This window comes from Mixophyes fleayi, chromosome 6 (genome assembly GCF_038048845.1).
Source record: "Mixophyes fleayi isolate aMixFle1 chromosome 6, aMixFle1.hap1, whole genome shotgun sequence".
Lineage (NCBI taxonomy): Eukaryota > Metazoa > Chordata > Amphibia > Anura > Limnodynastidae > Mixophyes > Mixophyes fleayi.
Window position 1 is genome coordinate 4,788,942 of NC_134407.1, and position 22,939 is coordinate 4,811,880.

General features: G+C 42.0%; 1 protein-coding gene across 1 annotated transcript in view; it reads left to right on the forward strand.

Moving 5' to 3' along the window:
- The window catches only part of NRAP (nebulin related anchoring protein), a 74,301-nt gene extending 54,190 nt beyond the window's left edge, over positions 1-20,111 (forward strand). Inside the window, exons 26-42 of the mRNA XM_075215657.1 lie at positions 1,864-1,962; positions 2,055-2,159; positions 2,553-2,660; positions 2,933-3,046; positions 6,038-6,235; positions 6,527-6,631; positions 6,807-6,905; positions 9,624-9,728; positions 10,127-10,234; positions 10,331-10,642; positions 14,375-14,479; positions 15,718-15,816; positions 16,168-16,272; positions 16,561-16,668; positions 17,253-17,564; positions 18,401-18,544; positions 19,342-20,111. Of these exons, the coding sequence (XP_075071758.1) occupies positions 1,864-1,962; positions 2,055-2,159; positions 2,553-2,660; positions 2,933-3,046; positions 6,038-6,235; positions 6,527-6,631; positions 6,807-6,905; positions 9,624-9,728; positions 10,127-10,234; positions 10,331-10,642; positions 14,375-14,479; positions 15,718-15,816; positions 16,168-16,272; positions 16,561-16,668; positions 17,253-17,564; positions 18,401-18,544; positions 19,342-19,443 (2,328 nt within the window). The 3' untranslated portion in view covers positions 19,444-20,111. The remainder of the gene's footprint in view (positions 1-1,863; positions 1,963-2,054; positions 2,160-2,552; positions 2,661-2,932; positions 3,047-6,037; positions 6,236-6,526; positions 6,632-6,806; positions 6,906-9,623; positions 9,729-10,126; positions 10,235-10,330; positions 10,643-14,374; positions 14,480-15,717; positions 15,817-16,167; positions 16,273-16,560; positions 16,669-17,252; positions 17,565-18,400; positions 18,545-19,341) is intronic.
- The last annotated feature ends 2,828 nt before the right edge of the window (positions 20,112-22,939 follow it).

The following is a 22,939-nucleotide window of genomic DNA, read 5'->3' on the forward strand; positions in this document are numbered from 1 at the left end:
CACTGACACTGGGGGAAGAGAAGTATTAGAAACACGAGGACATGTACTGACACTGGAGGGAAGAGAAGTATTAGAACACGAGGACATGCACTGACACTGGGGGGAGAGAAGTATTAGAATACGAGGACATGTACTGACACTGGGGGGAAGAGAAGTATTAGAACACGAGGACATGTAACTGACACTGGGGGAAGAGAAGTATTAGAACACGAGGACATGTACTGACACTGGGGGGGAAGAGAAGTATTAGAACACGAGGACATGTACTGACACTGGGGGGAAGAGAAGTATTAGAACACGAGGACATGTACTGACACTGGGGGGAAGAGAAGTATTAGAACACAAGGACATGTACTGACACTGGGGGGAAGAGAAGTATTAAACACGAGGACATGTACTGACACTGGGGGGGAGAGAAGTATTAGAACACGAGGACATTGTACTGACACTGGGGGGAAGAGAAGTATTAGAACATAATGAGGACATGTACTGACACTGGGGAGAAGAGAAGTATTAGAACACGAGGACATGCACTGATACTGGGGGGAAGAGAAGTATTAGAACACGAGGACATGTACTGACACTGGGGGGAAGAGAAGTATTAGAACACGAGGACATGTGCTGACACTGGGGGGAAGAGAAGTATTAGAACACGAGGACATGCACTGACACTGGGGGGAAGAGAAGTATTAGAACACGAGGACATGTACTGACACTGGGGGGAAGAGAAGTATTAGAACACGAGGACATGTGCTGACACTGGGGGGAAGAGAAGTATTAGAACACAAGGACATGTACTGACACTGGGGGGAAGAGAAGTATTAGAACACGAGGACATGTACTGACACTGGGGGTAAGAGAAGTATTAGAACACGAGGACATGTACTGACACTGGGGGGAAGAGAAGTATTAGAACATGAGGACATGTACTGACACTGGGGAGAAGAGAAGTATTAGAACACGAGGACATGCACTGACACTGGGGGGAAGAGAAGTATTAGAACACGAGGACATGTACTGACACTGGGGGGAAGAGAAGTATTAGAACACGAGGACATGTGCTGACACTGGGGGGAAGAGAAGTATTAGAACACGAGGACATGCACTGACACTGGGGGGAAGAGAAGTATTAGAACACAAGGACATGTACTGACACTGGGGGTAAGAGAAGTATTAGAACACGAGGACATGTACTGACACTGGGGGTAAGAGAAGTATTAGAACACGAGGACATGTACTGACACTGGGGGGAAGAGAAGTATTAGAACATGAGGACATGTACTGACACTGGGGAGAAGAGAAGTATTAGAACACGAGGACATGCACTGACACTGGGGGGAAGAGAAGTATTAGAACACGAGGACATGTACTGACACTGGGGGAAGAGAAGTATTAGAACACGAGGACATGTACTGACACTGGGGGGAAGAGAAGTATTAGAACACGAGGACATGTATTGACACTGGGGGGAAGAGAAGTATTAGAACACGAGGACATGTACTGACACTGGGGGAAGTAGGTTCAGAGGAATTTGAGGAAAAACTACATCACAGAAAGAGTAGTGGATAAGTGGAATAGCCTCTCATCAGAGGTGATAGAGGATAATACAGTAAAGCAATTTAAACATGCTTGGGATAGACATAAGGATAGCTTTACAAAGAATTTAGGATTAAATTGAGTTTGAGGATATCATAGGTTAAAAAATGGGCAAATTAGATGGGCCAAGCGGTTCTAATCTGAGGTCAAATTCTATGTTTCTCTTAGAAACTCCAAATGAACACTGCCCCTAGTGGTGAAATAATGTATGAAATTAATTACGTCCATGTAACGTTTCACTTTTCACCTTCCTCTCACAATGCACAGAAATCGTACAGGCAGCTGCCGTCTGCGCTACGGTTCACCAGTGTCCAGGACACCCCAGAGATGATCCAGGCCAGGATTAGCTACAACCAGGCAGTAGACGTAAGCTGGGAATTTTGCGGAAATAGTATAACACGTGTTAACCGGCTACTGAGATACACTTTGCGTGTTGATATATATATATATTTCCATAGAGCAAATATAAAGAACAGGGAGAAAATATAAAGCACCAATATACATCCACTGCGGAGCTGCCGGAACTGCTACAAGCAAAACTCAATGCTCTAAACATCAGTGAGGTCAGTATACAGTACAGCGCCCAGCATACTGTGTATAGGGTATACTGTGTACTGAGAGACAGTGGCCTTAACAAAAAGAAAGGGTCACAGAATGAGGGGTACTTTTTTCTCATTTGCATATTATGGGGAAGAGTTACATTTTCATAGAGAGCTCCCAGAGCAGGCAAAACATCTGAGGGGGACTGAAGATCCTCTATCCCCCACAATGTTGAGGTTTCTTGTATTTCTGGGATCTGCAGACTGTGGATTAACAGACCTCTAATTTCCATCTCTCACATGTGCTGCACTTGGCAGGGGTCTGGCTGGATTTAACTCGTTCGGTTTCACATTTAGCACAACAGCAGTGTAAGTTACAATGTAATTATATGAAGGTGTTTGTTGCCCCCCCAATAGACACGTTACAAGGAGTCATGGAGCCGGCTGAGGGACAGCGGATACAAGCTGAAACTAGAAGCCATTCCGTTCCAGGCCGCCAAGGCATCGGGGGATATAATCAGTGACGTGAGTTCTTATTACGCTTCCTGTCAGCGGAGTTCTCACATTAATTGTACGGAGGAGATACTTAGTATCCAGACACATGATACATTGTACTATAAGACACTGGAATGTGTTTATCATCAAGTCATTTTTAAACATTAACTATGTTATTTATTAATTTAACAGTATTGGGGTTGTTTAAAGAGGTGTTATAATTTAACTTTATTATAATTCTAACAAACACCCTGGCGCTTACTGAGCTTATATCTATAAGTCTTTCTGGCCTCTCCCTTCAGCATAAATATAAGGAGGAGTTTGAAAAATCTAAAGGGAAGATGATTGGTCAGCAGAGACTGGAGGATGACCTGAACCTCTCACATTCTGTACACGCAGCTTCTCTGTTCAGTGAGGTAAGTTACACTACACTGTTCCACCTACAGTACTTATATACTACACCCCAACAATATCACTAGTACACTGCTACTTATACTACACATCCCAGACCTTCTACTTCTATCCTACGCACCCATCATGTCATTACTACACTGCTACTTATACTACACAGCCCAGACCTTCTACTTCTATCCCACACACCCATCATGTCATTACTACACTGCTACTTATACTACACAGCCCAGACCTTCTACTTCTATCCCACACACCCATCATGTCATTACTACACTGCTACTTATACTACACAGCCCAGACCTTCTACTTCTATCCCACACACCCATCATGTCATTACTACACTGCTACTTATACTACACATCCCAGACCTTCTACTTCTATCCCACACACCCATCATGTCATTACTACACTGCTACTTATACTACACAGCCCAGACCTTCTACTTCTATCCCACACACCCATCATGTCATTACTACACTGCTACTTATACTACACATCCCAGACCTTCTACTTCTATCCCACACACCCATCATGTCATTACTACACTGCTACTTATACTACACATCCCAGACCTTCTACTTCTATCCCACACACCCATCATGTCATTACTACACTGCTACTTATACTACACAGCCCAGACCTTCTACTTCTATCCTACGCACCCATCATGTCATTAATACACTGCTACTTACTACTTATACTACATAGCTGAGACCTTCTATTTCTAACCCACACACCCATTATGTCATTACTACACTGCTACTTATACTACACAGCTCAGACCTTCTATTTCTAACCCACACACCCATTATGTCATTACTACACTGCTACTTATACTACACAGCCCAGACCTTCTACTTCTATCCCACACACCCATCATGTCATTACTACACTGCTACTTATACTACACAGCCCAGACCTTCTACTTCTATCCTACGCACCCATCATGTCATTACTACACTGCTACTTATACTACACAGCCCAGACCTTCTACTTCTATCCTACGCACCCATCATGTCATTACTACACTGCTACTTATACTACATAGCTCAGACCTTCTATTTCTAACCCACGCACCCATTATGTCATTACTACACTGCTTCTTATACTACACAGCTCAGACCTTCTATTTCTAACCCACACACCCATTATGTCATTACTACACTGCTACTTATACTACACAGCCCAGACCTTCTACTTCTATCCTACACACCCATCATGTCATTACTACACTGCTACTTATACTACACAGCCCAGACCTTCTACGTCTATCCCACACACCCATCATGTCATTACTACACTGCTACTTATACTACACAGCCCAGACCTTCTACTTCTATCCCACACACCCATCATGTCATTACTACACTGCTACTTATACTACACAGCCCAGACCTTCTACTTCTATCCCACACACCCATCATGTCATTACTACACTGCTACTTATACTACACGGCCCAGACCTTCTACTTCTATCCCACGCACCCATCATGTCATTACTACACTGCTACTTATACTACACAGCCCAGACCTTCTACTTCTATCCCACACACCCATCATGTCATTACTACACTGCTACTTATACTACACAGCCCAGACCTTCTACTTCTATCCCACACACCCATCATGTCATTACTACACTGCTACTTATACTACACAGCCCAGACCTTCTACTTCTATCCCACACACCCATCATGTCATTACTACACTGCTACTTATACTACACAGCCCAGACCTTCTATTTCTATCCTACGCACCCATCATGTCATTACTACACTGCTACTTATACTACACGGCCCAGACCTTCTACTTCTATCCCACGCACCCATCATGTCATTACTACACTGCTACTTATACTACACGGCCCAGACCTTCTACTTCTATCCCACACACCCATCATGTCATTACTACACTGCTACTTATACTACACAGCCCAGACCTTCTATTTCTATCCTACGCACCCATCATGTCATTACTACACTGCTACTTATACTACACGGCCCAGACCTTCTATTTCTATCCTACGCACCCATCATGTCATTACTACACTGCTACTTATACTACACGGCCCAGACCTTCTACTTCTATCCCACACACCCGTCATGTCATTACTACACTGCTACTTATACTACACATCCCAGACCTTCTACTTCTATCCCACACACCCATCATGTCATTACTACACTGCTACTTATACTACACAGCCCAGACCTTCTACTTCTATCCCACACACCCATCATGTCATTACTACACTGCTACTTATACTACACAGCCCAGACCTTCTACTTCTATCCCACACACCCATCATGTCATTACTACACTGCTACTTATACTACAGAGCCCAGACCTTCTACTTCTATCCCACACACCCATCATGTCATTACTACACTGCTACTTATACTACACAGCCCAGACCTTCTACTTCTATCCCACACACCCATCATGTCATTATTACACTGCTACTTATACTACACATCCCAGACCTTCTACTTCTCTCCCACACACCCATCATATCACATTTTCTGCTTGACTTTCAAAACATATCATCATCATTTATTTATATAGCGCCACTAATTCCGCAGCGCTGTACAGAGAACTCATTCACATCAGACCCTGCCCCATTGGAGCTTACAGTCTAAATTCCCTAATATAGACACACACTCACACACAGAGACAGACAGAGAGGGAGACAGACAGACAGACAGAGACTAGGATAAATTTTGATAGCAGCCAATTAACCTACCAGTATGTTTTTTGGAGTGTGGGAGGAAACCGGAGCACCCGGAGGAAACCCACGAAAACACAGGGAGAACATACAAACTCCACACAGATAAGGCCATGGTCGGGAATCAAACTCATGACCCCAGTGCTGCGAGGCAGAAGTGCTAACCACTAGGCCACTGTGCTGCCCTCACATATAAATAAATCTTCACACAATAATCCTAAACACTATACTATGACCTCTTTAATGAGTAGATGTTGTCCACACTCAGGTCCAATACAAGAAAGGCTTTGAGAAGAGCAAATCTCAGTTCCACCTCCCAATGGATATGGTGAATTTGGTGCACGCCCGTAAAGCCCAGGCCTTGGCCAGTGATCAGGACTACCGCCATTTACTTCACCATTACACTACGCTCTCCGATGACATCAGACTTATGTCTGCTAAAAAGGCCTACGAGCTCCAGAGTGAGGTGAGGCTAGAACATGTATCTATATAAATAATTATATATGATATAGTACACACAATGGACAAATGTTTTGTTACAATGAACCTGAGTTTGTTAAAGAACTAATGTAGAACCTTTGTGCTTCTACAAGCTATATTGTCCCATCTACGTGTCCAGAAAAGACGGTGAATTTATTCGATACGCTGGAATGTTTTTCAAATTCCTGATACATCAGTAAACAACATATAGAGAACTTTGATGAGACCCTAGAAAGGGGATGGAACTAAAATAAACACTTTTTGTTATACTTTCTAGAAACTCTACCGGTCTGATCTGAGCTTTATGCGAGGAGTTGGCTGTATCACCCCAGGAGCTCTGGACATTGAGGAGAGGAAGAGGGCCTCCAACCTGATCAGCGAGGTAATGGGTATTTCTTTTTGAAGGATAACAAAGGATCTTAGGCTCAGGATTATGTTTCCACTGTTTATATGGAGTGGAGAGTTAAGGTCATGTCATCATTATGGACTCACACACTAATTATTAGAATTTGAAGTTGTTCCTAATGGTCGTATATTTTTTACCTCTTTCAACATAGAGCAAATACCGGCAGCAACCACATAAGCTCAAGTACACAGCAGTGACGGACACTCTGGATCTTCTGCATGCAAAATTCAGCAACAAGATAACCAACGAGGCAAGTGACGCGGCACTAGAGGTTGTCATGTTCGGTTATGTCTGTCATTTTCCGTGTTGCATTGATTTTATATGAGGGTCTCCTATACAATACAGCAGGAGCCATCACAGGTGTTGTAGGTGCCCACTTTAATGCATCCAATGTGACCACAGTTCTTAGGCTGTAGATGGTGGTAGCTAGCCACAGGAGGGTAGTGTGCTGCAAATCACTGGGCACCAGCCACGTTAGAAGTGCTTTACCGAAATTTTCAAGTAGCTAGCAGAAAGTGATCAGGTGTCTTCTCAAAACATCCTGGGAATGCTTAATTCCCCACAATGAGGGGGACACGGACAGTACAGTTTCACTTGTATCTGGTAGTAACAGTGGGTGTAATGTTCTAATTAACTACAGTAGCTTATGAAGATGAAGATGGGCTCTCAAGACCTCCTGCTGTTTAACTGTCCCGGAAATCTCTCACCTTCTTCTTTTACCAAAGATCTCTCACCTGCTTCTTCTGTGTAGCTGTCCCAGTAATCACTCCCCTCTTTCTTCTACATAACTGTCCCAGAAATCTCCTACCTTTTTCTTCCACCTAGCTGTCCCAGAAATCTGTCATCTTCTTCTTCTAGCTAGCAGTCCCAGAAACCTCTCACCTTCTTCTAGCTAGCAGTCCCAGAAATCTCTCCTCTTCTTCTTCTTCTACGTAGCAGTCCCAGAAATCTCTCCTCTTCTTCTTCTTCTACGTAGCAGTCCCAGAAATCTCTCCTCTTCTTCTTCTTCTACGTAGCAGTCCCAGAAATCTCTTACCTTCTTCTTCTATCTAGTTGTTCCAAAAATCTCTCATCTTCTTCTTCCACCTAGCTGTCCCAAAAATCTGTCATCTTCTTCTTCTAGCTAGTAGTCCCAGAAACCTCTCACCTTCTTCTAGCTAGCAGTCCCAGAAATCTCTCCTCTTCTTCTTCTTCTACGTAGCAGTCCCAGAAATCTCTCCTCTTCTTCTTCTTCTACGTAGCAGTCCCAGAAATCTCTCACCTTCTTCTTCTATCTAGTTGTTCCAAAAATCTCTCATCTTCTTCTTCCACCTAGCTGTCCCAGAAATCTGTCATCTTCTTCTACGTAGCAGTCCCAGAAACCTCTCTCCTTCTTCTAGCTAGCAGTCCCAGAAACCTCTCTCCTTCTTCTAGCTAGCAGTCCCAGAAACCTCTCTCCTTCTTCTAGCTAGCAGCCCCAGAAACCTCTCTCCTTCTTCTAGCTAGCAGTCCCAGAAATCTCTCCTCTTCTTCTTCTTCTACGTAGCAGTCCCAGAAATATCTCCTCTTCTTCTTCTTCTACGTAGCAGTCCCAGAAACCTCTCGCCTTCTTCTAGCTAGCAGTCCCAGAAATCTCTCCTCTTCTTCTTCTTCTACGTAGCAGTCCCAGAAATCTCTCCTCTTCTTCTTCTTCTACGTAGCAGTCCCAGAAATCTCTCACCTTCTTCTTCTATCTAGTTGTTCCAAAAATCTCTCATCCTCTTCTTCCACCTAGCTGTCCCAGAAATCTGTCATCTTCTTCTACGTAGCAGTCCCAGAAACCTCTCTCCTTCTTCTAGCTAGCAGTCCCAGAAATCTCTCATCTTCTTCTTCTTCTTCTACGTAGCAGACCCAGAAATCTCTCACCTTCTTCTTCTATCTAGTTGTTCCAAAAATCTCTCATCTTCTTCTTCTTCGTAGCAGTCCCAGAAAACTCTCACCTCTTTCTTTTACCTAGCAGTTCTAGAAATCTCTCATCTTCTTCTTCCACTTAGCAGTCCCAGAAATCTCTCACTTTCTTCTTCTAATTGGCAATCCCAGAAATCTCTCACCTTCTCCTTCTACATAGCAGTCCCAGAAATCTCTTACCTTGTTCTCCTAATAGGCAGTCCCAGAAATCTCTCATTTTATCCTTCCAGCTCTCATCTTCTACTTTTATCTAGAATTTCCAGATATCTCTCATCCTCTTTTCTTACCTAGCCATCCCAGAAAACTCTCATCTTCTTCTTCCACCTAGCAGTCCCAGAGAGTGATGTGACATCAACTGACTGCTTCCACCAAGCAGGTCACCTTTAACCTGAGCTTGAGTCAATCATTCCTTTACCTTTCATCTAACTTGCTGCATAGAGACCATATACAGGTCTCCCTGAACACCAACCACCTGCCCAATATCATGTAAGGATTGGTCAACAGCCAAAGTAGTCACACTGAAATCTGATGATACAGAGCTAAAAATATTCAACTCTCCTCCACTTACAACCAAGGATATCGTCCGGGCTTTACAAAAAGATGTGGTTAACCATTTGTGTCCTTAAACCTCAAAAAATACCACATTCTTGTTTTATCATTAAAATAATTGTCTGTTTAATGCTACAATATACACAACTACATTTGACAAATACATGATCATTAGACTATATATTTATCCAAATTGCATTTGGATATATTGCGGATGTTATAATGTTGCTGTTACGTCATTACTGGGAACAAATGTTTTATCATATTTATAATGAACTTGTTCTCTCACAATAATTGTAAGAAATGCTGCTCAGCTAGTAACATTTTGTTTGCTAACAATAAGAATCACAAGAGCCAATCAGGAATTACCTTTATTCTGTCTAGTGCATGTGAGACAATAAAAGAAAGAATCTGATTGGTTGCTGTGGCTTACTGCATGTTTTCCACATAAATGAAATGTTATGAAATTATTGTATTGTCTCCATCTCCGTAGCGTCTGTACAAAGCGGCTGGTGAGGACATTCTTCATCATTACACCACCGTCCTGGAGTTACCGGTACACGTTCAGGCCAGACTCAACGCAGCCAACATCAGTGATGTGAGTAATTGGTCATTTCTATATAGGCTGTATATACTGTATTGTCCCCATCACCAAGAATTAGCAGATTCAACAAGATATTCCATACAAATACCGATAGACATTTATTCCAGAAATAATTACACAGCTCTCTCATATAACGCTACGTTACAAAACTTGCATAAGAAAGATGGTGAAATACAATGGAAGGAATACATCTCAATGTATTTTGTGGTGTCAGCATCCTTTGAATTTGCTACTTTACTCAGTGATATCTTTGCATAGAAATGGGTGGAGCTAGAGCCTATCTGTAGCCAATTAGAACCATTAGAAACTTCACAGCGTCAATTATCAAAACCAACTGCAATAGAGACATCTATTAACTATGTGTGAAACATAAACTGGTCCTGTGTCTGCAGATAAAATACAGAGAATCGTGGGTTAATATGCGAGCTCAGGGCCACAAGCTGACAATGGACGCACTTCAGTTCCAGGCCGCAAAGTCCTCTGGATCTATCGCCAGCGACGTGAGTAGAAGATGTTTTTCGCCGTTACAATAGGTATTGGGTGTAGGTGACTTTCCTGATGCTGACACTTGATGAATTCTTGTTGACCTTCCACAGTACAAGTACAAACATGATTATATCGCAGAGAGAGGGAAGCACATTGGTGCCCGGAGTATTCTGGACGACCCCAAGATGCTGCACTGCCTCCGAGTCGCCAAGTTACAGAGCGAGCAGCATTACAAGAGGGACTCCCGGTATCAACGCTCCCAGTATCATCTCTCCGCCGACATGATGGATCTAGTCCACGCAAAGAGAGCACAAGCGTTAGCCAGTGACCAGGATTACAAAGTATTACTCCACCACTACACCGAGGAACCAGAGGACATGAAACTACAGTGGGCAAAGAGGGCTCATCAGCTACAGAGCGAGGTGGGAGCAGACACACTGCAAATAATGTAAAACTATGCAGTAGAACTATAGGCAAGATGAGTCAGCAACCTGCACATGACCCGCAGGACACGTCACATTGTTACTGCAGGGATCACACGCACATCAGAGTCAAACTGACAGTAAATTAAAACATACAGCTAGTTTTACCATGTTGTACAAACTTAAAGACATCACTCAAGTAGAAGCGGTGACATAGACATCCCTTAATGTTACCCTGCCGCTGGCGGGCCAGGAAGTAGTAGGGATCATACAAACAGTGTATAAAAGGAGTTCACACGTTACTAGCCATAAATATCATTTATTTATTTTACAGAAAATAGAGTTACATGTGTTGTGTTTTGATATGTTATGAAGCTCCTCCTCCTTAGTATGTTACAAGGCTCCTCTTCTTTAGTATGTTATGAGTTATGAAGCTCATCCTCCTTAGCATGTTACAAGGCTCCTCCACTTTAGTATGTTATGACTTATGAAGCTCCTCCTCCTTAGCATGTTACAAGGCTCCTCCTCTTTAGTATGTTATGAGTTATGAGGCTCCTCCTCCTTTCTATAAAGCAGTGTTTACTTATGGGGTAATTATTAGTTTCATTAATACCCCCCTACATGTGTTAGCAGCGGCCGGCACACAAACTAATGAAGTCATTTTGTGGTACGAGGCAGAACAGCCGAGACATACGTTGCTTTATCATTAGTGAATTGATGTCTGACTATAGATTTACGCCATAAAATCTTTGTCTCCCCTGTGTACAGTGCGACAGACACACTTAGATGTAATCAAGACTGTGAACGTTTTTTAATAATGAGCTACATTAAAAAGTTAAATTATTTAATCATTCACATTTTACCATTAACATTTGAACATATTATACTAGAGAGGTAGAAAGACGATCCGTCTAGAGAAAGATTTTGATGAGCGAACTTATGGCTATAATAGACCCAGGTGAAGGGGTCATTATTGTATGATGTAAGACTATGGCTGAGTGTGTGGACCAATCAGATATCAGCAGCTGCTGTCAGTAATCGTGAGAATATTGTACATGTACTGAGGACTTGATGGCCTGTAATATTATACATGTATCATGCATGGCCTGTAATATACTACAGCAGCTGAGGTTCTTCAGCTGTTAGCGAACTACAGCTCTCTGCAAGTTCTTCCAATCGTCAAAGTGTCAATTATTTTATCAACAGCTAGACAGCTACACATCCCACACCTCCACCCTACAATATTATCATTATTATTATTATTATTATTATTATTATTATTTGGATATAAATTACTTTTCATACTAGCTAATAATGGGCAGAAGGAATAGGAGATATTAAACACATTGGGGCTGTCATTAAGGACTGTGTGTGTCTATTTTGTGTGTATAATATGCACAGTCGCTCTGTGCATGCCCAGGACCGGGTCATACACCACCGAGCGCAGCGTCCCATTCATCTTTGAGCGCAATGGGAGCTTACGACAGCCACGATTTCGGGGAGGGAACGTGGAGGGGACTGGGCTCATGCATGTAGTCATTAAGGGCGTGCCAAGCTGGAGCGTACGTAGCAACGTCTGATGCAAGCTCTGGGCATCTGTAAGGTACATAGTCTAGGACTAGTCTAAGTCCTACGTACTAGTGATGAAGTCATTTCATGGAGGAATTTTGTTTTATTTATTATTATCAGGTGAAATTAATTGATTTTTTTTCCTGTGCGCTCTTTTGGGACTTTATATTCTACATATTGTATTGAATGTACCGTGCAGCGTCTAGTAGATTAGAGCGGATCTTGACCTGTATTCATCACCAGATGTATCTTCACATCCGCTCCTTGTTGAATTAGGGCGTGCGTATACCCGATTTGCATTTTAAAACAAGCGCACATTGCGCTCAGTATGTGTTCCGTGATGAATCAAGCCCATTGTTCACTAAACTAAAAGTTTTGTAGATACCTATATGTACCAGTACAAATAATACTCCCTGTGAAATGTCATATGTGTAAAACTGGTGCACGGGTATCTGTGGAAACAGAGATACTGTAACCCATAGCAACCATTCAGATGTTTTCTTTACTAAACTGAACTAGAAAATTGAGTTTGAATCTGATCCTGCGTATTACAAGTTCTACAGGTCTCTGATTGTTTTGTTTAGTGTAGTTTGCACCTAAATACATTAGTAACTGAGGCCTATTGTAGATAGATCTATTTAATGATTACAATCCATTCCGTGGAACTTCTCCCTTCTTGGTGGAGAACACGTCTGACAGCTGAACGCTCAGCCTTATTGGGCCATCATCGGAGTTAAGTTTATTAGCGGGAATAATGTTCCGTAATTACAGCGATTTGACACTTTACATAACACAGTCAGGAAGTGATTAGCATTCCCATGATTAATTAAGGGCTGTGAAAATAATACAACACAAGGAATTCTTGATGGGTAGAAACAAGCTCAGTTTAATTCACTCGAGGTCTCTGTCTCGTATCAGACACGATCCATTATTTACTGACGTGTCATGTGAACAAATGCAAACAGCGTCGCCTTGAAGGTTTGATGTGCGCGGAAAACGAATGAGATGCAATTAAATTATTAATACAGATCAAAGACTCTCTTTATACCTCTAATCATCTTGGATTGAAAATCTGTCATGCAGAAAATGGATATCACACATATCAAATCTGGCTGGAAATTGTAGCTCTCCAGGAGATCTTTGCCGTCCTTTCTTCTGAGTTTATGGAGCTGGTGGTTAAAGTAGACGGGGAACGTATGACATCGCAGAGGCGTGAGGGGCAGGGGTATGAATGTTCGTTCTGCGCGCAGCCATGTGTGAACTTATATTCAGTGCGTGACGTTTTGTAAAATAGAGCAGACAGATTGCGTTAACAAAAGTGTTTTTCTTCTCTGTACGACATTTATAGAGTTATTGAACTTTTTAATTGATTTCTTGTTTCCCTCTACATACCTGAAAACATTTAGACATGGGAAACTGGGACAAAATAGGTCCCATTTTACCATCCATTGAAACCACGCCCCAATCTGCCTAGAAACTCCCTCTTTTGAACAAAGCCACACCCACTTTCATGTAAGCCCCACCCCTTTTGAAGTCTGTGAACCGCCAAAATCTGGACAGTTGGGGGGTATGTTCCGTATTCCACACCCACCGCCCCCCCTCTCACCAGGTTACCGTGAGGATTGGACGTCAGATTATGTAAATGTCCTATGGGCGGGAATACATGAGTTAGTGCGGCACCTGATTGGACGGGTGCCACAAGCATCCAATCACATGCCAAATTCAATGTCCAGAACATTTTTGAAGCTTCCGTTCATTCGGTTCATCCTCCACTATAACCTGGATTCTCCCCAGATGTGAAAACATTGCGGAAATGTAGAAGAAATGATCAGGCGACTACGGGGTCCCAGGGAGACCACCATCTAATTACTTTGCTCCTTTAAGTAATGACTTTGCTGGGATGAAAATAATCCGGTGGTTTTGTATCTTCTGATGTTAATAATTAATTAGCATCTTATTCATTTCCAATGCGCATTAAAAGTGTTAAATAAGAATATCCCTGGAAGCTGGCTGCAATAATTATTCAATTAATATTAATTCCCCCTGTGACTGCCTGTCCTGACTCTATTATTTAATGGTTGTCTCTCGTTTACAGGGAAGAGATTATATCTGATGCCTTTTCCACTGGGAACTTAGATTAATTCTCTCGTTCCTCTTCCACAGTCTCGTTACAAATCGGACTTAAACTTCATGAGAGGAGTCGGCTGGGAGGCCGCGGATTCCCCTCTTCTGCAGAGTATGAAGAAGGCCGGAGAGCTGATAAGTGAGGTCTGTGATGTCCGTGGTGTCTAAGTATAAGATTATCAGCATCACTGGTTAATATGTATCTGTCAAGAAGTGGTCAGAACAGGGAAATGTTCTGTAAATCTGTAGAGTGCTATAAAAATGTGCTAATTACTAGCATAGAACTATAAGCGTCTCCCTGACAGAGGAACGTATGGGCTTCAGTTAGATTTGCATATCTGCATATTACACCAGACACACTTAGGGGCATATTTAATAAAGCACGATAGTGCTTTTAACGGGTAATTAAGGTCCCACAGTGTCCTCCGCAAATTTATTAAGGGGGCATCGCAGCAGATATCATGGATATCTGCTGCTTTGCATTCCTCTTTGTTTTTGGGAGCAGTCACCATTCAACAGTATGGTGACTGCTCCTGACCGCAATCTAACAAGTCCTGAAAAATCATTTTTTTCGGGAACTTGTCATGTTAATGTAGAAGCTGAAGCTGGCGTACATCATCCGAGTTGAGGAAATCTAATGCTGTCAGCTCTGCTCCGATGAGCAGAGCTGGACAGCGCATGTGTGGAGGGATCACATGATCCCTCCTTGTCACTCAGCGCTCTCTCTGCAACTATCGTTGCAGAGACAGAGAGGGGATCAGTTCTTGGAACTGGACATGCGCAATTGAAGAGTGAAGAGAAGACCCGAAGACAGCGCTTCCGAAGAGGGGGGTAAGTATGATTTTTTTTATCACTGAAACAGCAGTTTTCCGGAACTGCTGTTTCTGTGCAGGGCTGTACATAAATGTGAGAAGTAGTTCAATTCTAATCATTGCGATAAGGATTGAAAACTACTTTTCACCTTATGTGAATATTGATAAATGTGCCCCTTAGTCGGTACAGTATTATTATTATCTTTTATTTATAAGATACCTCAAGGGTTCCGCCATTCCGTACATAGAACATACAACGAAACGACAACATAACATAAGTACAAAAGTGACACAATTAAGTAAATACAAAAAACTACTTTAAATAATCACATAAACCCGCAAAATTACATAACTACGTAAAGAAAACACTAATAGGGAGGGCTCCTGAGAGCTTAGATTCTATTACTTCCCCAATTATTTATGGTCTTTCTGGACAAGGTCCTCTGCAATTAAGTTAAAAAGATATTTTGAAACAAACAAAACGAGACAGAACCTGCGTAATAATGTCCCTTTTGCTACATTATTTCACTTTATTCTGATACTGAATTGTGTTTCATTGTCTTCGTACAGAGCAAGTATCGTCAGAACCCAGGATCCATGTCATTCACAGCGGTCGCTGACTCTCCTAGTCTGCTCCATGCGAAGCACAGTTACCAGCACTGCAGTGATGTAAGGAACCCCACAGTCCCTCAAAACTGTCACAGCCACCAACATAAACCCGGTTTGCAGCGCTAGCGCTGAGTTAGTAGAAGGAGAATATTTTGTGTTAATTTACAACACTTTAAAAGCAGCCACCAGTGAAACTAAATGACTCACTCGGTTTTCTGCAAGGAAAAAAAAAAATCACATTCATCATAAATAAATGCATCATTAAATATATATGGAATGTTTTTCACACAAAGCAAAGTTCACGTTATATGAATGATATATAAAAAGTACCAATATATTCGGCACACAGGGTAATACGTGTGCATTATTTTCTGGCTGCTGAAACATCAGATTTCTCTTTGTGTCTGACAGAGGCTGTATAGATCGAGGGATCAGGGATCCCAGCACAGATACACGATACCTCCGGACCACCCAGACTTCATCCGAGCTCGAATCAACGCATCTCAAATAAGTGACGTACGTAATGTTTCCCTGTCAGATTATTGTAACTCCTGCTGCCTCCTCTGTGAGAATAACAGTAAGGGTTTATTGTTCTGGGAGAGAGGTAGTTACTTTGTATCCATAAAGTAACAGATTTATGGATTTATATAAAGTAAAGTGAAAGCTGTCCTTGATTTTTACTGATGGTGAATTCAGAAGGATAACGAGCTTCAGGACCATGTAGTTGGCCTATTACTAATTCTGCATAATGTAGGTCAGATATCTGTGCTGATTGGTTTGTCGTCTCTCTTCTCATTTGGACAGAAAGCCTACAAGACCCTGTGGGAGCAGTCCCGGGCGGCTGGCTATGACCTGAGGCTGGATGCTATTCCTTTCCAAACCGCTAAGGCATCCAGGGAGATCGCCAGTGATGTAAGCTGGGATTTGGGATTTTCTGGGTGTTCCGGGATGTAATATTTCTTCATATAAAGAGATCAGTGCTGTAACTTCTAGGCCTAGGAGCGAGATCTAACAGCCTCAGCGTAGAAGTGACTGTGAGACCGGTGACTGACAGCTCTCTCCTGGGACTGACAGGAGCAGAGGATTAGAGCAGTAATCTTATTTTAGTGTAGATCCTGATTAAGAACCTATGTGGCCCTAGGCTGCTTTCTGATTTGTGCACCCTGCTCCCTTCCACTTGTACAAAAAAATATAAAGAGGTTGGAGTAACCTGGGTGTCCCAGTAAAAATAAATAAAATAAAACCCCCAATACATAAAAACGTATTAGTAAGGTCCCTCAGTGGCAACTGGGCCCTAGTAGGAGCTTAGGTTGTGTAATAGATCATCTGCCTCTGGCCTAGTACAGTCTCAGGGCTGCTGCCATAGAAGATTGTCCAAATCACAATGGTTCAGAACGATTCTATTTGTTGACTGGTTACTTAGAGGCACATTTTTAGTTAGATCTGGAACGGTCCGTTCCATGACACACATTGACGGGATTATGTGTTCTTGTCAGTTCCGCTACAAAGAAGCCTTCGTCCAGGACAGGGGTCACCAGATCGGATTCCGCAGTGTCAGCGACGACCCCAAAACCCAGCATGTGATGAGGGTCAGCAAACTGCAGAGTGACAGAGAGTACAAGAAACTGTCCGAGGAGACCAGGTCCCACGTCCGGACACGGCTGGACCAGCCGGGGTTCATCCAAGCCAAGAAGAGCCAGGAGCAAGCCAGCGACATTAACTACCGCCAGCACCTGCACCAGTACACGTGTGACCCGGAGCAGCTGACGCTGAAACACGCTAAGCAGGCGCACAGCCTTCAGAGTGATGTAAGTGCCATAGAGTAACCGGGATTAGTGTGATGACCTGGACGTTCATGGGTGAGGGGGTCATGTATGAGCCAGCGATCCAGGTTCTTCTCTTTACATCATACAACTGCCTGTTCACGCACAATGCTTCAGTCGTGCCGCTGTGCCGCGGGGTTAGGGCCAAACTAACGGGTTTTGCATCAAGTCTCTGTCCTGCCCGCTTCATTGGGGAATCAGCAGCATGCGGGAGGGCGACCTGCTCTCCTGGTCGTTCAGGATAACTAACCGAAATTTGGGAGTCTCCCGGACATCCTGAGATATTAGGCAACTATGTATGAGGGTCCCGTGTACAGTTCATTGTAACATATCAGGAGAGCTTCAGTATAAAATACAAATACAACATAACAGCTAATTTATAGGAAATTACTGAAAGTTATGCTGGTTGTAAGTGAGGATGACGTCACGGTTAATATATTATATATAATACACCAGTGATGTTAATATGTATATAACGTCTTGTAAATTATATGTATATAAACAGTGAGTTCTGATGTCATTGCTGAGTGACGGGAAAACGTGTAGTATAAGGAATATTTCACCCTCTTGTGTAAATGATTCTGGATAATAGAAGTCACCGCAGATTTCTGTGACCTGTAAAAGGTGATATATAATATCCTTAGAATTTATATTAAAAAAGCGCATTAATATGTAGATTTATATATATAGATATATATAACACATGTATATCATCATCATCATCATCATTTATTTATATAGCGCCAACATATTCCGTAGCGCTTTACAATTGGCGAACACATCATTTACATTTTATTCTTCATTATATATTCTGTCTGTAGGTGAAATACAAATCTGATCTGAACTGGATGAAAGGTGTTGGTTGGACCCCTCCCGGTTACTATAAAGTAGAACTGGCCCGCCAGGCTGCGCAGTTAGCGCACGCACAGGACGGAGATCTGACGGCAGACGCGGGACACTCAGCGGTACGTATCCTGCCGCAGTCTTACTAAGGAGATTCTGGGATAATCTGTCAGTATCTGTGTTTTCATCGTAAAACAAATGTCACTTCTCTTATATAAGTTCAGGGATGTTATTGTAATTCTTTATATAGCGTCATATTACGCAGCTCTGTACAGAGAATATGTCGTCATTCACATCAGCCGCATTGGACGTGTGGACAGACACACAGATTAGGGTCTGTTTTGTCGGATCCATTAGTATGTTTTTGGAGTGTGGGAGGAAACCCACGCAAACACGGGGAGAACATACAAACTCCACACAGATAAGGTCATGGTCGGGAATCGAACTCATGACCCCAGTGCTGTGAGGCAGAAGTGCTAACCACTGCTAACAACAATGACTGAATCACAAAACGGATACAGCTGAATGAAGTAACATGAATTAAGTAATTGAGATAAGTGTGAAATAAGTTTTTAGTTACTGCCATAGCTTATAGTTAGTTTACTCATTGTCGGGGCGTGAAAAATAGTATGAATAATTAAAGACTCTGAATGAGACATTTTGTCACTCAATCAGTGTTTTTGGCGCAATCTGGCTGACAGCCTAGGGTCACCTCGCGGTAGCGCAGACCCTGTAGGTTCTCCAAGGATTGACACTCCGTAGACCTTTGAATGTCTGCAGATTATGCAGAGAACACTGATTGGACGGCACAGCGGCCTACATGACTACTAGTTATTATACTCTGACAATGGTGTAACTTGCAGCTAATGGGCCCTAATATCAGATTGATATCTTCACCGTTCCTTATTTTTTCCTGCAGGGGGAGACGGACGCACAATCCCTATTCCACAGCAGCGTAAACCCAGACGCCTCCGAGATCCTCCAGGTGAAACGGAGGAAAGCTCATCCCATAAAGAAATGAGCGGCTCTGGACCTGGGGTCGGAGGTATCACACAGCGGGAGGCAGCGGGAGGCAGATCACATGGATGTTGCGTTACACAGTTAATCCTGCTTGCGTTGTTCTGCACTATTCAATTGGCTGTTATTACTGTTATTAATGAACCAGTGGAGTATTCACTCACTTCGCTGGAAGCCTCTGTAGTATTTATTGCTATAGATTGGAGTACTGTAGTATTATAGGGGGAACTAGCACTTTCTTTACTTAATTACTGGTGCTTAGTGAGCACATGATGCTGTACCGGCTACTGCCACCAGGGGGTTATGCTGTGATCTATAGACCTGATTGTAGGATAGTAGATCAGTCAGTAAGTGTTGCAGATCATGGAGATCTAGTGGATCTATGTATTATAGAGGTTATAGCCATGATCTGACCATGTCGGACTGAGATGCACCACCCAAGGCTGTGAGACACAGGGACGGGACCCCCCAGACAGCAGCATTTTGTGACACTATAAATAAATGATGATGATGATGACACAGGGCTACTCTGGAGGCAGACGTAGCATTTTGTGTCTTAGTACTAGGGGACTGGCAGGATCAGTTTTGTACTGTAAACAATGAAACAGAGAAATGTTGTTATTTGTGGAATTTTGATTTTGTTTGTACTGAATAAACTTAAGTAATGCATCAGTTAGTGTAATCTTTTACTATCCGTCCACATAACCCTCTGTAATACATCCCACCGGACAGTGACCTCCGACACAATATTTACACAGCGAGTTAGGACACAGGTCAGGGAGATCCTATGGAGACACTTCGGAAAAATAGCAAAATCTGCTTTATTCACTGTTCTGGTTTTGCTGGTAAAACAAAAAACATGATCTTGCAAAATGTAAAGAGGAGCCGGTGAATACACAACATAACGTCGGCATAAAACTCCACAATCTACTGTTTGTTCAGTGTCACAGAACAGTATGTAATAGGCAGCTAAAGATTACATTCTGATATCTCCATTTCTATAAATAAAATAATAATTATTATTTTAATAAAATCTGCCGACTGCAAATCAAGCGAATGAGTAAAAGCAGCATCTTGTGTCTTAAAAAACATTTAACAAACATGTAATGTTAAAACTACACTTAAATACAAAAGAGAGTATAAGAAAACAGATAAATACAGCGTTAAATAAATAAGTGATATATAATGATGAACACAGCAGTATATTAAGTAATGTAATGTAATATGCAATGTATTGTGTGTATACATTGTAACACATGGTTTTTCGGTTAGATATTCAGTTAGATATTGGGTGTGACAAGGTTTTATGACAATCAGTGGAGTAAGTGACCAAGTTGAATGGACAGAAATTCCAGTGACCGGCTGACATTGGACAGATTGTTTATAGCGATGTTGTTAAAGATCCCACAGTTACACCTTAATTGCGCTCGTTATCTCTGTATTCTGTTCCTGGATACGCTCGTTACATAACCAAGTGTCTGTACACTTTCCCTCTTATGACGCGCTTACTTCAAACTAAATTTACTGAATCTCACAGAGTTCTATATATAATATCTCCTGTATCAAGGCATTAGAAAATTCATAATCACAATGCAAATATATATGGGTATGAAATAGAATCTTTACTTGTACAATAATGTAATAATAATATTTCAATAACAAACTTACACACAGTACATATAATATAATTTCAACATAGATGTGGGTAGGTACAATATTTTATTTTACTAATATCTTGCTAGTTGTATATTTCTTCCTCATGTAGGTGTGTGTTGTGTGTGTCTGTGTGTGTGTGTGTCTGTGTGAGTGTGTGTGCGGGTGAGTGTGTCTGTGTGTGTGACTGTGTGTCTGTGTGTGTTGTGTGTGTTGTGTGTCTGTGTGAGTGTGTCTGTGTGAGTGTGTGTGTGTGACTGTGTGTGTGTGTGTCTGTTTGCGTGTGAGTGTGTCTGTGTGTGTGCGTGTGAGTGTGTCTGCGTGTGTCTGTGCGTGTGTGTGTGTGTGTGTGTGTGTTGTGTGTATCTCAGAATTCATTACCATTCCCATGTTCGTTGCATTATCTTCACCTTACACACCATTTAATATTTATTGATAACTTATGTGGAGAACAGAAGTATTTGAAATTCTATGCTGAAATCTGCTGGTTCATTGTATATGCTGAATATTTTTCACTGCAAATACAGAATTAGTTGCTAGAGTCACATAATAAAGAAGAGAGACGGGAAGAATCGCCCAGTTTAGAGGTCACTGTATGTCTGTATTATACTCCATGTGCTCTCACTGTCTTGGGAATAAAAAGTCTGCAAGAAAGTGTTATCTTTGTGTTGTGCAATCACTTTGTTGTAAGTGATGACTAAGACCCAGTGTTCCAACAGTATTTAGGGTATTGCATCATTCCTGTAACATTAAAGGACTATAACAGTCAATGAGGAGTTACGAGGCCGTATAAAAGCTTGTGATTATAGTCCACTTTCATGTAGAACATGGAACCACGGAGTGTCTTTATATTTCACAGTGGGAGATACAGTGTTGCTTAAAATACATCAATATGACAAATAAATCAACAATGTTTGTATTTTGCTCCAAATGTATCAAATCATATATTGTTATAATTACATTTTTTGTTTGTTTATGAAAGAAAGAAAATCGTTTTGTGAGTTATCTTTGTAACTTTATCTTTTATGACTGGTGATGAGGCATGAATTATAGCAGTGTTGGCTAACCTGTGACACTCCAGGTGTTGTGAAACTACAAGTCCCAGCATACCCTTCCAGCAATAAGCTTCTATATATTGGCAAAGCATGCTGGGACTTGTAGTTTCACGACAACTGGTGGTAAATGTATCATACTCCGGTTTCTTCAACTCGCGGGAGTTCGGCCAGATGACAGCTACAATTTAAAGTTTCCCTTTACAAGGCAGCGCTGTTTTAAATTTTAGCTGTCATCTCGCCGCACTCCCGCGAGTTGAAGAAACCGGAGTATGATACATTTACCCCCTGGAGTGTCACAAGTTAGCCAACACTGCATTATAGTATGATTATATGGGATATTTTTAATACAATACATATTATTACCCTTTTGTATTATAAACTATAATACATGTCCAGTTATAAATAATCAATGTATTAATATTAAAAACAGATTTTTAGATTTGTATAACTACCACTCAATGGAAAATGTATAATCACTTTTTTTATAGAAATTAATATATATTGTAAGACTAGATATGTGAACATTGTATGACATGTTACCATTTTATTAAGTCCCTAATTTCAAAGGTTTGAGGGTCTCTGCTGCACAATTGGCAGTGTAGCTCAGAAACACAAAAAATTCTAGAAGACCACAGGCAAACTGAGGGGGGGGGTTCCTAGTGCCTGGAAACCCCCCTCTCAGCCTGGGGCACTGTATAATTGAGGTGGCTGGACCCTGCTCCAGCTTCACGCGACTCTGCTTGAAAAGGGAGGGTGCACCTAACAGTAGTGCACGCGGCATTGCCCATGTAT